The sequence below is a fragment of the Hesperophylax consimilis genome, chromosome 22 (assembly GCF_061612785.1).
Source record: "Hesperophylax consimilis isolate HC1 chromosome 22, BYU_Hcon_1.0, whole genome shotgun sequence".
NCBI lineage: Eukaryota > Metazoa > Arthropoda > Insecta > Trichoptera > Limnephilidae > Hesperophylax > Hesperophylax consimilis.
In genome coordinates this window covers 21,729,219-21,745,609 of record NC_142857.1, presented here as the reverse complement: position 1 = coordinate 21,745,609, position 16,391 = coordinate 21,729,219, and the positions used below count along the sequence as shown (strand labels likewise).

The 16,391-nt window shown below is 31.2% G+C and overlaps 1 protein-coding gene across 1 annotated transcript in view; it reads left to right on the top strand.

Moving 5' to 3' along the window:
* Positions 1 to 16,237, top strand: part of LOC149413233 (uncharacterized) — a 48,082-nt gene extending 31,845 nt beyond the window's left edge. The window contains exon 16 of the mRNA XM_089645444.1: positions 7,916 to 16,237. Coding sequence (XP_089501570.1) covers positions 7,916 to 7,987 — 72 coding nt within the window. The 3' untranslated portion in view covers positions 7,988 to 16,237. The remainder of the gene's footprint in view (positions 1 to 7,915) is intronic.
* Positions 16,238 to 16,391: the final 154 nt, after the last annotated feature.

Below are 16,391 nucleotides of genomic sequence, written 5' to 3'. Positions count from 1 at the left end.
CATCAATAAATGAATCTGATAGTAAACAGGCTACTATTGCATTGTAATATCAAGATTTAATCTGTGAATTACTAGTCTCTTTTACAACGGCCCAAATTGCTGGCTGTGTATAACAATTAACTACAAATCCCCTTTCGGGTGTCAAAAGTTTGGGCTTGTTTCCAAAACTGAATATTTTGTTACAGTACTTAGTTAGACATTTTTACAAATGTGTTATTATTAACCTACATCACTCGTTTTCAGCGTCACTACGCAACCAGATTTATATGCCGTTCGGGTTTTTATCTGTTTTTACAGAAAATTCTCACAATGGACTGCGCTTACTAAGCCTTGCTTTAGCAAACTTTTCTTTTCTGCGCAGGGTCTGGTTATTTCAATATGCACTCTTCAGTGTTCAATGTACGACTGATGTCGTGGTTTATTCTAAGCATTCTCGAACCCTTCCTGGTGCCAAAAATATGGTTTGCCTCCAGCTCGTCGAAATGATTCCCAGATTTCATGTTAGGGCAAGTCTATTCATTTGAATGTCTATGATCAAGACTCATTAATATACCATGATTGGGGTGTTTCAAACTCTCATCATATTTGATCACCATCAAATTGACTATTGCGCTAATTTTAATTTAGACGCTAATTCTAGTGTGCATTTCAGCTTTTCAACATATGTGATAAATTGCTAAGTCTAGCAAGATGACAATGCTAAATCAAACCCCACCTCTGTTGTTGTGACTCTTGACATGATCCGACTCAAGTATTTGGTTCACCTGATCATGCCATGTCTTCCTCGGGCGTCCCCGACTTCTACCATTCCCATTTGCGTCATATATTCTCCATCCACTCCTTCAAAAATTAAAATTGGCGCTGATCATTGATGAGAGTTTGAATTGAATTTATTTCCTTTTTCCATAAAATTCATTTTACCAAAGAAATGAAAATAACTAATTTAAACATTGCCATTACAAGTGCAGTAGAATCTCAATGACGCCGGATTACAATATATGGATAATTAGAAAATATGAATAAAAAATTATGGTTAAAGTATGTAAAGAATGGTATAGTAGTAAAGCTTTTAGCCAAAAAAATCTCTTATCAACTTTTCTTTTTGTTTGTTCGTTTGTCGGATTAGTGAGATTCTAATGTACTTGTGATTAATTCATAGGTTATACAGATTACAAAATAGAATTTATTTTTGTTGTTGCAAAACTATGTATAAGTAACTTATATCATCTAACAGAAATGATTAACAAATGGTGGTACAAATCTCTCAACACATTCTCAAATGGTGTTATTAGGTATTAACGGCATGATGGCACAACGATGTACATAATAAAAACAATAATAATTCTTTTGGCTTCAATTCTAATACTAATCCTATGAGATGCAAAAGTCGGTCATTTTGAATACATGTAGGATAACGAAAGATTTTTTAAATATTTATGTTGAGGGATCAGTAGGATTTATAGGCCCTGTTAGAAGTACTACCGAGCCGAACCCTCTGATATGAAAATATCTGGAGACGGTGAATTTTTTTTCCCATTTGATCTCTGGTGAGTTGACGTGTTGTTGTTCTTGTATTGTTTTGTATTTATTTTGCTTATATAATGCACTTACATAATGTTGATTGACTAGATGATCATTTGTGGAAAAGTGAGTGGAAGGGTTAAGTTTTTCCTCTGGGGAAGATTTGACCCGGACAACTAAATCGGAAGTTTAAAAAAAAAAAAAAAATAATATATATATATTTTTAACAAATTAAATTGAAGTCAAGTTTTTTGATTTTACGCCCAATTTTTGGGATTTTTGTTCATTGAAATTATCTAAACCAGATATAGTTATTTCTTATCGTTTCGAAATGTTATTTAATTAGTTAAATTTTTCTTAAATTCTACAACTATTCAGAATGCCTCTAAACTTATCAGTACTACACATACACCTATTAAGGTTAAACTTAACTTAATATTATAATCGGTAACCGGATAAATCATCAAAATGACAATTCTATACACCTATAAAAAGTGCTATAAATGAAAAATGATGAAACAAAAACTAGGTTACATATGTAACTATTTAATCTAGTTTTTGTTTCATAACTTTATAGTACTTTTTATAGGTTTGTTGAATTGTCATTTTGATGAGTTATCACGGAACCATTATAATCTGCGCATTTTCTTTATTAAGACGAATTATTTGTTTGCGTCCGTGGCATACGCAATTTGAATATGAATAAATTGTTTTGCAAGTATACAAACTCAATTCTTTCAAGAAAGGCATAAAAATACAAAATTGGATTGAATCACCGATAAAATATTATATTTGTATGCGTTTCTTGAAACGAGTTGAGTTTTTATAAGGACAAGACTATTTATTCATATTCATAATGCGTATGCACGGGCGCAAATAAATAATTTGTCTTAATATTTTAAAGGATTAATTAAAAAATTAAATTAACTTCACTTTTGAACTCATAGATTATAACATGTGTTGCGTTTAACCTTACTATCTAATTTAATCGTGTTTTCTCTATAACTTATCAATCCTTACCAGTTACGACTACCAAAACTAAATGATGATGTGAACTGAGTGTTGATTAGACTGTGGATGCTTTCATTTGAAACAATAACATAATTTATTATATTTTGGTGAGAGTATAACCAATTAATTCTAACCGAAGATACAAAAAATATATACCATTTTGCAGATATTAGTTATAATCAGACAGATTCAGGACACATTTAAATAAACTTATATCTATTTGCCTACACCAGTGGTGGCATGCTGTGACTTTAAAAAAAAAATTCCAGAATAAATGTTTTTGTTGTTGTCAAGTCCATTTTTGTTTGTAGAAAAGATGTCTCAATTACCTCATCCAGGAACGAGACGACTTTGAGTTTTTCTTTTTTTTTTCCCCATAAGAAAAGTGGGTATTTTAAATTTTTTTTAAATCTTGAAGAATATGAATAGAAAACATTTTGTTTTGGAAAAATGCAATAGTAAGAAAAGAAGTCACTGCATGCCATGATAGATATTATATTATGTGAATGTTTATATTTTTTAGTAATCTAACTAAACTGCTTAAAAATCTTTCAATTTCTATTACCAACGAACAAATGTAAAAATCCTGAAATTGTAGAAATTATTCTACAAACAATTTATTTTCCTGTAAATATTTAAATAATGCTGGAAATTTATTGTAATCAAAAACACAGTTCCTCTTTGAAATCATAGACAAATATATATATACATATATATAATGTTACGTTAAGTTTAATCTGCCATGTGGAATACACAGCAGATCATGGTGCCGTCCATGACAGTAGTTGTTTGGTACAAACAACATATAGCATTCCAAGAGGTATGGGTTATCTTAAATTATTAAAGATGTTTCTGAAAGGGCCCTCTTCCTCTTAGATTGAAGACTTTGGTAGAGAGTCTCAGAGAGCAGATGCATGTGATGCACGAATCGTCAAATATATGCATATCTAGAAGTTATATCAAGCAAATAAGACTGATCATTTTCATATTTATCTGAACTTTCAGAAGTTGATAAAACACTATGCTTTAACCGCATAAAAAGGGAAATGACAGTTTTCTTAGTAATTCCCCACACAAAAGGAATGTGTTTTCTAAATATTGAATTCTTTCAAAATTAAATTATAGGTTTTGAGTCTAAATGTTTCAGTAAGTTTTTTGTTAACATTTTCTGGTTTGATTTTAAAATGTTATTATTTAGAAATATCAATGTTTATTTCTAATACATTTGTTTTTACGACTTTGGCAAAAATAAGAAATGTATAGCACATTTAAAACACCTCGAAAGCATTTGGAAATTCCCTGAGGAATTTCACCGTCATTGGGAATATTTAAAAGCCAGAAGGATTAATGGGTGATTTAGGCTTTGCAATAGAAATTGAAAGAAAACATGTATTTTCCATCTGTAATAAAGTGTGATAATATAATAATGTCATCAATGCTACTAAACCGACAAGAAGTGAATAATAAACATGTATGTATTGTGAAACTGTTAATACAATGATGTGTGGTGAATGTGACTATTCTTTAATTCCCTCAGTGGTCAGCGAACACGATCCGCCTACCAAACATGGCGCACCAATCGCGCCTTGTCAAAGTCCACCAATATTCCGACTAATAAGGCACGTTGGTTGATTACTTACTCACCGCATCCACCGCTTGCCCATTCGTCGATTAATCGATGACTGATTACTATTTACTATTTAATACTTACTACTTACTTTTGGATTTTTTTCCCTTTGTTTTGTATCTTATGAAGCATGCTGATTTTATTATTAAATTAGATTTATTTTATTCTTGTGAATTTTGTAATGATTGATTTGGAAAAATTTCATTTTTGTGATTTTCAGTTTGAGAAAACTTTTGCTTTGTCACACCTATTATTATTTTTCTTTCAGTCGACAATAAACATATGATTTAAGATTTTCACGGCCAAAAGTATTTTTGTTATTTGTTTTTGGGGTTGGCTAAGGAAGGAGTTAGCGCAACACGGCATAACACCCCAAAAAAAAATAACAAAAAAGACAATAAACATTATTATTATTATTATTAATAAACATTAACATTTTTCACAAAAACAGCAGACTTTCCAGTTCATTTTATTTTCTAACAATGGCTTTTGCATATTTAGTATACAATTTTTTAATTCTCACATAAAAGCTATCGCTAAAGCCCTGTAAATATCTAGTGCTTAAAAATATTCATCTTTGTTACGGGTGAATTTATCTTCACCTTTTTTATTTTACAAAACGCGTAAGGGATATACGTAAAGTGCATGTTGTAATTTAGTAAATTTCACATTTTGATTTCTGTTTTAATTATTTGTATTATTATTTATTATTGTTTTTATTTTGAGTTTGATTATTCAATAACATTGAAAATTATACTTAAATAAAAAAGGATTTTTTTTCTTGGAATAGTGAGATGAGATGAAGCTTCAGAAATTTTTGTAATAAATCACAGTTACTTTGTTTTACACAACTATGTATATTATATTCATAATTTTATGTGTTTGACTATCTTCATTAGGGTTTATTAATATTTATCCAACTGGGTATGTGCTTGACTGGTTTCATTAGGGTTTATTAATATTTATCCAACTGTGTATGTGTTTGACTAGCTTCATTAGGGTTTATTAATATTTATCCAACTGGGTATGTGTTTGACTAGCTTCATTAGGGTTTATTAATATTTATCCAACTGGGTATGTGTTTGACTAGCTTCATTAGGGTTTATTGATATTTTTCCAACTGGGTATGTGTTTGACTAGCTTCATTAGGGTTTATTAATATCTATTTATCTAACTGTGCTTTGCTTTGACATTGCCTTATCCAAGCATTTGTTTAACCCAAAGTAAAACCTGGTCAGCATAAAAAAATATTAATAAATAGTGGCGTAAAACAAAGTTATTGTTTTTTTTATTTTATTCATTTAATTTATATCTTTGGACAAAGAGTGACTTAGACGCATAATCATCAATAATGAAAAGTGGTTGTGCCATGCATCAAGATGCCAAGCAAAAGAAGACAGCAACTCAAGAACATTGCAATAATTAACAATTACTAAAACATTAATAAAGTGACTTTTACATTTGCACGTATCCTGGACATTGTAGTATAATTAAAATTTGTTGTAACAAATAATGAATGCATGATTAATATAATAAGATTTGGAGGGAGTTTCCTTATATAAATACCATCGCTTTGTTTTAAAAAATCTGCAAATATTTCTAAGTAATTATTTAGGTAAGAAATAATATTATATTCCCTATAAATAATGTGCATGTTGTTTTAAGCAGTTCAATATCCCGGGTATGTAGACTTCAATTTTATTTACACAACTTCATGGATGTTGTTTTCCGATTGGCGAACAATCTATCTTGCGTAAGAGTTCATCTTGAAAATTAAACTGTTTAGTTTTGGTAGTCAAATAATATCACTGTAGATACCAAACACATACCAAACTGACTAAAATTAGTTTTTTTCTTTCGCGATTCTAATAAGAAATGTAAAACTTGTGTCTTGGGTCATAATATTTATCATCAATATTTCAAGGAAACCTTCAACATTTTAAATGTTTTTTCACTGCCAAATAGTTAGTATTCCAATGGTATATATTGCTTATTCAATTCTCCACAAACCAATTTCAAACTGCATGATAGCACAAGATTTTGACATTATCGGTTAAGGTTAAATGCGACATTCGTTATAATCTACGTGTTCATAGATGGCATTAATTTAATTATTTTATTAAAATACGCTTTACAATATGAAGGCAGATTTTTTTATCTGCAACCCGTACATACGCAATATGAATATAAATAAATAGTTTTGTCTGTATAAATTCTTCCAAGAAATGTATACATATTTATTCACCGATACATTATTGTATTTGTATGCCTTTCTTGAAGGAATTTAGTTTTTATACGGACAAAATCGTATGTATGGGCGCAAACAAATAATTCGTCTTAAAGCAATCTTGCAAAAAGCGTATTTTGATAAAATTAACGCCATTTATGAACACGTACTTTATAATATACGCGTTCACAGATGGCATTAATTATGTTATTTTATTAAAATACACTGCAAGTTATGCTTTTAATACTAAGACAAATTATTTGTTTACGCCCTTACATATGCAATATGAATATAAATAAATAGTTACTAAATACATATTAAAACTTAATTCTTTCAAGAAAGCATATAAATACAATATTGTATCGATGATTCAATCCAATTTTCTATTTGTATTTGTACTAAACTATTTATTCATATTGCGTATGTACGTGCGAAAAAAAACAATTCTTCTTGATATTTTAAAGCATAACTTGCAAAAAGTGTATTTTAATAAAATAGATAAATTAACGCCATCTTTGAACGCGTAGATTATATTGTATGTTGCGTTTAACCTTATTTTGTGAAAAAGACAAATTTTTTAAAACGTATGATATTATTGAGATGAAAATATTATGACCAAAAATAATTACAAATGCACACAATTTGATTTATTTTAGTTTTAAAAAGGGATGTTAGTTATCAAATATCACTTGTATTAAAAAAAAATACAACAATACTCGAGCTTTCCACTATACTATAATTCACAGTTTTAATAAATTTGCAGCTTTACAAATTGAAAACGTAATTTTCTCAAAATATAATACAGCTTACATGATGTGCTTGTATCATATACTTGTAAATAGTTTTTTTTTTTAGTTTGTTTTTTTTATACAAATGACAGAAATATTTCCGTAATATTATGTAGATAATGTATCAGTGGAAGAGCTCCACTGTTTTAAATTTTTTTTTTTTAACATATTTGTGCCTAATTGCACTGTTTCTCATATCCACTTTATTTTTCTGACGAGGCAAGGAACACAGCACCCAAATTCAGCCCCATTTCATCTCCAAACTCATCTCAGTAGCATCTGAATTACACAATACAGCTCTTTGATATTGTAAGATTATATAATACCAAATTAATTTATGTCTAATATTTGAGCCCAGTCGTTAGAACCCATGTCACAGTTGACATTGTCACAGTTGACATTGTCACAAATCGACAATATTCAACCCTTTTTGATTTGTGAATGGCCTCCGCTGACCACCGATTCTCGGTCCATTTTAGCGTTTGATTAAATTTTGATCAGCTGTCAAGCATATAATAATATTATGTTTAGGGGAAAAAGTTTGCGTTAATCACCGATACTCAGCCCGTTTCAGCATTTGATCAATTTTTGGTCGAGCATAACAGCATGACCGTAAGATTATGTTTAAGGGGAAAATGAATAAAACAATTCTCAGAAGCTAATTGTTGCATAAATCAGTTCCGAATGATGTTATGAAAAAAAAGTTATCTAATGTTTTTTTGTTTGTTTAATTTCTTCCAGGTCTCCGTGTTGATTCAGCCGCAAGGAGCCGGGCAGGCCCCTGGGCCCCAGCACCCTGCGCAGCACCCCTAGGCCTCCTTGGGTCCCCCGCCCCCTCGTCCCCCGTGAGCCCCTCGCAAACCAAAACCCCCTCGGCCGTGTTAATTATACGTAACATCGGTAGTTGAGAATAAGGCCCTGCCGACTTTGGCGCGATAAGTTGTAAATACTCTACCGTAAGTTTATCGACGTTAATAATTAGCATCAAAGATTTTCTATCTCATTCCGATCGGTATAAACTATTGAACATTTTGTCTTGATGAAATATTAATTGATTCGTTGTCGGTGCAATAATTTTTTCTTATTCTAAATATTTTCTCATTTTGATGGTTAAATCGGGCAATAGTGTTTTCTTATATGAATTGGTGCAATTGCTCTATGACGAGTCTTGTTCTCATCTTGTGCAAAAGTTTTTTTTTTTTTTCAATTGTTTTACAAATGGAAACGACCGACAGGGTGAAATGGTTTTCACTTAACGAATATTGGCAATTTTGTATCAGGGTGACCGGTTTATTGTTGCTTATAGAGACTAAAATTAGGAGATTCGTAATTATCTGAGGAACAATCACGTTACTTCAATTATGAATACTCCATCTCAATAGGTAACGGATGAAAGTTAAATATTTTTTTTGTTTTACGAATTTCTTGTGCGTTGTATTCAATGCCCGATAAATTCAAAGTTAATTGTAATTTATTGCCGATCGGAATTATTCATTAATTTTAAAATTATTGCAATTGAAAGTTCTTCGACTAAGTGCCATTATATAAGTAAGTTGATAAAAGAAAAGAAAAAATGATATAGAATTTTTAATGTTGAAATTTAAAATGATAAAGACATGATTGAGCTTGAAAAATTTTGATGCTCTATGTTGGCTCATAGACAAAAACCCTTATTCCACAATGCGGCTTGATTTATTTAAACTTTTTTTTATGATTCACTCACTTACTCAACGTGTTTTTCTTGAAAAGATTGCCACGTACTGCTTTCGTTCACATGAAAATTTAAACATCGGTTAAATATCATGTATTGAACAAGCTTTGAGGTTCAACGTGATTGTTTCACATTTCTACTACAATTTTGAATACGTATTTGTGGAAACTTTACCCATTGACAACATATTTGTCGGGTATTGACAATATATTCGTGTGGTATTGACGACATGTGTTAGATATCACAGACGTAAACGTCAGATATTGACGATACCTTTGTCATGTACGGATGACACATCAGTTGGGCATTTGCGACATATTTTTCAGAAATTGCGGACATATTAGTCTGGTACTGACGGACATATCTGTCAGGCATTGGAGACATATTTGTCAAATATTGACAACATATTCGTTAGGTATTAACCATATATTTGTCGAGTATTGACGGTTGATGAGTATTTACAATTTATTTGTTGATTGAGTGTCGAGTGTTTACAACTTGCGACAAGCGCCATCTCTGCAGAGGTCTTCTTAATATAGTCAGATGCGTTAGCGAGGTTAGTGCGGCAGTGAGTGCGGCCAAACGGACACGTTATGCAAACGACTGCATAGAACAATCGCGATAAGCGTGTTCATTTGGCGCCACCAGCGTGTGGTGTATTATGCTATAGTATATTGAATAAGATATTTTTAGAAATCATATATTGAATCATTCATGTTTGTTAGACGATGAACGCTTGGTATATATTTATATATATATAATTATTTTATGCAATGATACGGAATGTACTAGAATGGTTTTAGCTTTTGATCGTACACTCATTTTACTGCATAAATTATAATATATGTCAAGCTGGTGTTTTGTTATATAGAAATACCACCGTGAGAAGTTGAAACGGTGGTAATATATTTCTTTGTCAAATTTCTAAGCGAAGAACCTATCTAGTACCGACTAATATCAATTGTTATACGGATCGTTTTGTTAAGAGTTTTTTTTGCAAGGCGACAGAGTGTATTTATTTATCATTTCACCTAGTATTACCTATAGTTTTATTAAGTCCTAGTAAGTCTAGCCTTGCGAAGGTTAAGAGTGTTGGACGATCTTTCGAAGCTGTCGTTGTCGTCGGAACTAGAAAATGAATCGAATGTTGAATCTATTTAATAGGTATTTTATTTTAACATTTAATTTTCCTCTAATTACATATTTGCATTCCCTGTCAAACCGATTCACATTTGTAAAGTTGAAACAAAGTGTCATTTTACTCCTGAGATAAGAAATGCCGAATAATTCAAAGCCTGAGTAAAATTCAATATTAAAAATAAATAAAACTTTTACGAAATAGAATTACTTCAAATACCTTCTCTTGAAGAAACAATTAAAATGCGGTAATCCCAGTTCTTTGAATAATGTCACACATTGTTAACTTCCAAGGACATGATGATATTAATCTGAAACATTTAATTAGAATTTTCAAACAGTTCATTTCATATGGAGTAATTTAGAAGAAACAATAGTAAATCATATACAGTAAAATAAAATTGTATGTTTTCTCTCTGACTAGTCTATTTGTAAACAGGCAATGTTTTATTGGTGGTAACATTTGCGGTGTGTTGTAAAATCAGACGTATATATTTGTGTGAATGTGTTTGTTATATATTCCAAGTCCGAGTGTTCATTCCTTGAAAGTGCATTGCGTTAATTACGTAACTAGTTAAGTCCATACTTCTAAAAGCAGATACTGAAGCGGAATGGATTATTCTAAGTGCGTGTTAGTCAGGTACCATTGGTTCTTCCTTGTAGAATCCAATTTGGCAATGCTTTTATTAAAGAATTTATGCCGTCAATCAACGCCCGTTTTAGTTTAGATTTCTAGCAGAATCTCTATTTCCCTCTTATTTCCTACCTAACCGTTATATTATTTAAAACGATAGTAGTGTTTGTTTTGTGAAGTTAACCAACATAGACTTTCAGTTTAAAAACTATTTATAAATATTGTCTAAATCTTTATTGAATAACGAATGAATTCACTGAGCAATAATTTTTCATGATAGCGGTTATAATTTTCGTTAGTCTTTTTCATGTGGTGTCAAAAGATTGATTAATTTAAAAATCTGATAGTTTGGCATTACCCCGTGAGCAGAGGATAGAATAGCTAAACCCAAAGATTATCAGAATAATTAGTCATTTTTTATGAAAATCTAGTGTACGGCCCTGTCACAATAAATATATTAATATAATTTCTTTTTAAATGTAGATATGTACATGATGTCATGCCATATTTATACATACGTCTTTTTCTATCTCGCTAAACTGAGCCTAACTGACTTGCCTATTACAGGAGCCTATTAAAATAAGCAACAAATCCAAATAGTCGATATGATTGTTTTAAAAAATATTTGAATCGCATAGGGCAGTAGTATTCTCTAATCCCATCGCAAAATACAATATAAACTGAATTTGACAAACTAAATATCATTTTAATTTTTTTTTTTGTCTATTTTTGTATATAATATATTCAAAGATTCTAACGAATGAAAAAATACATTTGTTGTCGAGTCATTGTCGTTATTATTTAGAAACGTTACTCGGTTTAGCTATTATCTTTTCTGTTTATTAGAAGCGATATGTTATACTCTACAGTAAATATTAGCATTGGCCGTTACATAAAATATGAAAATAAATTACGAAGCGTTACCGTACAATCAAATATTTTCCCAAGTCTTTTATGTTGGCTGGCATTTTATGCTTTCCCTAACAAGAAGTTTGTGTACTGTGTGAAATTATTGTATAAAAATGAAGCAATATTTACACCCCTTATCGTATGTTAAAAAAATATGCAGTTTTTCATAAATGAATATGCCAAAAGAACATTAGCCGAGTTACGTTTGTGCCCACGGACATAAGACACTCTTGTTTAATGTACATTACTACGATTTTTACTGCATATTTTGACAGTAGTTGTGACATATGAGAATTGTCTGAAGATGAGTTAGTTTTCTAGGGAACGTGCATTAAAAGATTGGGTCTCGAGCTCTCCTAGTAATGTATTCAAAGAAACATTTTTTTTAATTTCAATCAAAAAGCTAAATAAAAATAATTAAGTTCTTTGCGTCTTGTTCTAAAAATGTAAAACTCAACTTCCACTGTGAGATTCAAATTCAATCTGTTGTTCTGCTGTGGAAGTAACTCGTTTTAAACATGGCTAAAATTCATCTATTATAATTCGAAGAATATGATTAGTGGTTTTATGCAACAAATCAACATTTTGTTTTCTTTCTATTGCCATCTGAAATACACTACCATGAAGGATTAGACTTTTGGAGAATTGAACAGCTGTTGTCTTTGAAACCCGTTGCTAAACCGCTTAGTAGGGTAGTGATTGATATTTTGGCTTATTCATCTACGAGCACTTTGTATTAAATCAATTTTTTTTTTTAATATTTTCGTTTTTAACCTTATCTACGTCGCATTTATTATGTGTTCCATCGATGGCTATCATAAATTTCACTAAAACACGTACGTTGTGTTAACCTGCCGTATGATGGGACGAATTGCATTGAAGCCAGCGTTGTAAAGGTTAATTTATCTCTACACTCTTTTGGTTTGCGAGTTCGGTTTCTTAAACAAAATTCCGTGCGCGGAAGATGTATAAATTAGTTTAGTATGGTTATTTTCTATTTTGTGCAGATATTTATTATTCATGTAAAGCGGCTACTGTTATTTCAATTTTTATTCTTTATCGCTGTTTGTGTCGTCACATCGTTTTTTTAATTTTTTTTTTTAACTTAAACAATTTTTGTTTGTAATGTTTAGATATTTTATTGAAAAGGCTAGCCCTGTGTTTTGTCAGCTGAAATATTGTAAGCTGTCATATTTAAATGGATTTTGGTTCCTCACGCCATTTGCGTCAAGAATTTTTTATTTACAATAATTTCAAATCGTCACCAAGTGATTTAAAGAAAATAATAAATTAATAATATTATGTACATTAAATATCATTATAATAATTTATAAATACATGTAATTACAATTAAATAAAAATCAATAGCTCCATTTTAACAAAGCTATTTATTAATATTTAAATGCCAACCAGGTTTCGCTTATACCCAAGCTTCATCAGGATTGTATAATAATAACAATTATGATGAAGTTCGGGTACAAGTGAACCGAAACCTGATATTAATATTTAAATGCCAATCAGGTTTCGCTTATACCCAAGCTTCATCAGGACTGTATAATAATAACAATTATGATGAAGTTCGGGTACAAGTGAACTGAAACCTGATTAGTTTTTAATGAATAAATAGTTTTGTTAAAACAAAGTTTCAGTTTTATTTAATGTAATTTATAATGTCATACACAAAGTGTTGCTTTCTATGAAATCAAAACAATCTTTGTAAATGCCAGCCCATTTTTGGCAAATTAAAAATAAATTTGTGGGTTTAATCGCTAAATTCTGTGCATCGGTGATCCTTATTCTGGCTGGATTTTTTCCCTAGCCATGGTGACGTTTGCAGTTAAATCTTTTATCATGATTTCAATAGCTGAACCTAACTTCTGTTTATAAATGGCTCACGTTTAGCAGTATTATATAACAAAGTTTTGTATCAGTTTCTTGTACAGAATTAATTTAACCTTACAGTAATATTAAACATTGTACAGGACTTTATTTTTAAAAAATGCCCCCAGCTTGGCAACAAATTGTCTCATGTATTTTGTAAATCATGATTTTTGTAAATTTTACATAACTTATTATTGATCATCCCTTGTTTGAGAGCATTCTTCCATATATATCAGCCCCCCCCCCCCCCCCCCCATGTCGTACCACCTAAGAGAGGGCAAAGAAGATTCAAGAAAGAATTCCAACACCTATCCTCATGCAAATTGTAATAATGCTAATATTGGTTGTATTCCTAAACAATAATTCATTGAAAATGTACAAAAATATTGACTCTTTAACTATAAATACCGTTACATCTGCAAATAATTGTTATATTTAGAGTTGCCTTAAGAAATTCTAAATGCATGTAAAATGTACAATCGATGGATATCTGTACAATCTGTACAATGTACATATTTCCATTTCGTTTTTGCTGAATTTCTTTTGTTGTTTGTGGCATCCCCATACTGATCTGATTGTTTATGTTGTAAATAACACAATGTATTATAATGATAATAATTTTGAGTACTATCAGATTGAACTTCTGTTAGCCATTGTCGCTACATCTGAAATCTCAAGGTCGTGTTGATATAATTAAGGAAAAAAACTAAAATTCAATAATTTGTCAAAATGAATTTGCAATACAATACCTATCTCTGTTTTCAATCACAAATATTACGAACGTTAAAATGGAGCTCTTAATCTCTCTAAAGATAAAAGATTTTTTAGCAGAAAACCTGCAGCGTAGCAAGTAAACTCTGTCTAAAATATTATTTTCTATTTTCAATCATTTTTTGTACAAATGAATATATTTTGTGTTCAAAATATGAAAATTGTTACAAAATCACAGAAAACAATGTTGGACTGGTTAATGTTTCATGTTTTATTATCATTCAATTAAATGTAACTTTATGAAACCTTAACATTGAGTTAATATTTTTTTTAATGCAAAATGGAGAGCGATATTCAAAATGTCCGCTCGTCCATATATAATATGAAAAATGGTGGACAACCAATGTTCCAAATTAAAAAAGAACGATCCACATTGCCCCCGGTTTATCTCTCTTAAATGCTTTCAACCGGTAAGCCTACGATGTAGAACTGTATAGATAGACCTTAACAAATATTCCTAGTTTTAAAAATCCAAGATTAAATTATAAGTTTTACATCCAAGACATTTGGTTGAGCGGTGATAAAATTGTCATTCAGCCAAATGTATTGGATCCCCTTCAAAGACTGTTTTAGCGGTCTGTGTGGCGAGAATCCCAAAAGCACACTTGATCATCATTTTGGGACTGAATTTTCAAGATAAGAATTGGCAAGCAGAACCAAGCTCCCTAAATCTGACTTAGCGAATCCCAAAATGAAGTTGAAGTGTGTATTTGAAATTCTGTTTTTGTAATAAAGGCAGTGTTACCATTCTACAATTTGTTTGTCACGAGAGTTAAGTTAAGATAAAATATCACAATTATTTCATTGTTTTGTATGCCCTACAATAGATTTTTGGTTTGATTCATTATTAGCTTGTAAATTTTTGCTTGTTTCCTGAAAAAATGTGAATTTTCACCTGCAAAGAGAAGATAATTTTGTTTTGTTAATTCCAATTACAGAATTTGCTCAAGATGCAGGTAGTTATAATAGCTAATTTAGTTCAGTTTTCCTTTCTTCTTGTGTTATATCTCTTCCAAACATATTAATTCTGCGAGTCGATAAAGTGAAGTGCTTCATTCCAAAAATCTATTAAATTATTTGTATTATATTAGTTTTCTACAGTAAATAAGCTATGTAATGTGTGGCCCGAAAGCAGCGGCCGGCCGGACGTTGGTCTATCGGAGATAGTAGTCAAACTGCGCGTGTGTTTTGTGTTTTCATGGACTAAATATTTAGCTGCTGCAAAACCAAGTGTGTGTGTAAAAAGTTGAGCTTAGTGTATATTATTTGTTTGTAGACGTTTTGAGATAATTTTACCCGATGCGAATCGGCGCTTGATGCGTGGCGTCAAAATTTTGCACTTGTTGATAAATACCATCATTTTGGACTGCTATTTAGGTAGGTTATTAATAAAGTCTTATGGATAGATGGCCCGACGGGAGGTAACGGGCCGGGGCGCTCTTGGAGCGCTCTAAGGCCCAGGTACATTTTTATACTCTGAGATAAAAATTTGAAACGCGTTAAAAAAAAACAGCACATTGAACGAATATGTTAAAAGAGATTTGTGCGAGGAAAAACATATACAGGCGATGAATTATACTTTGAATGTTTACGTTTAAACATTGTCCAGTAAAGATTGTATTAGACTCTTAACACCTCAATTTGGCTGGAGCCAATTGCTGCCTGTTACCAATTTAGTCTTCTATTATTTATTTACTTTATTACGACCATCGGGTGTCGGGGCGTGTGCCGTCACACCCCCGGTGCCGTGACCACTCTAACACGTCACCTTACTATACGAGGAATTACACGAGGTGTGATCAATGTAAAGGCCGCTCATTCGTCTCCGGCACGGAACAACACATAAAGCATATTGTAATATATTATAACAAAGGTTTCGCCGGTGTCGGGACGGATGGGTGTTGCCTCAGAAGAAGAATGTGGAGGGAGATGTATTTTGCTAAATGTCAAAATGGAAAAAAAATTAAATTGCCTTTGAGGAAAAGAGAAAAATGGCCTTAACAACTTGGCCAACTTTTTTTATAAAAATTAATAAAGAAAAGTGTTTTTCCAACACACAAAAATTACTGTATTTTATTTTTAGCTTGATTATCCAAGATGAATGTGTTGTTACAGATTCAAAAACTTTGCAGAGAGCCAAAAATACAAACACATCTATACAGGGTGTATCGGCA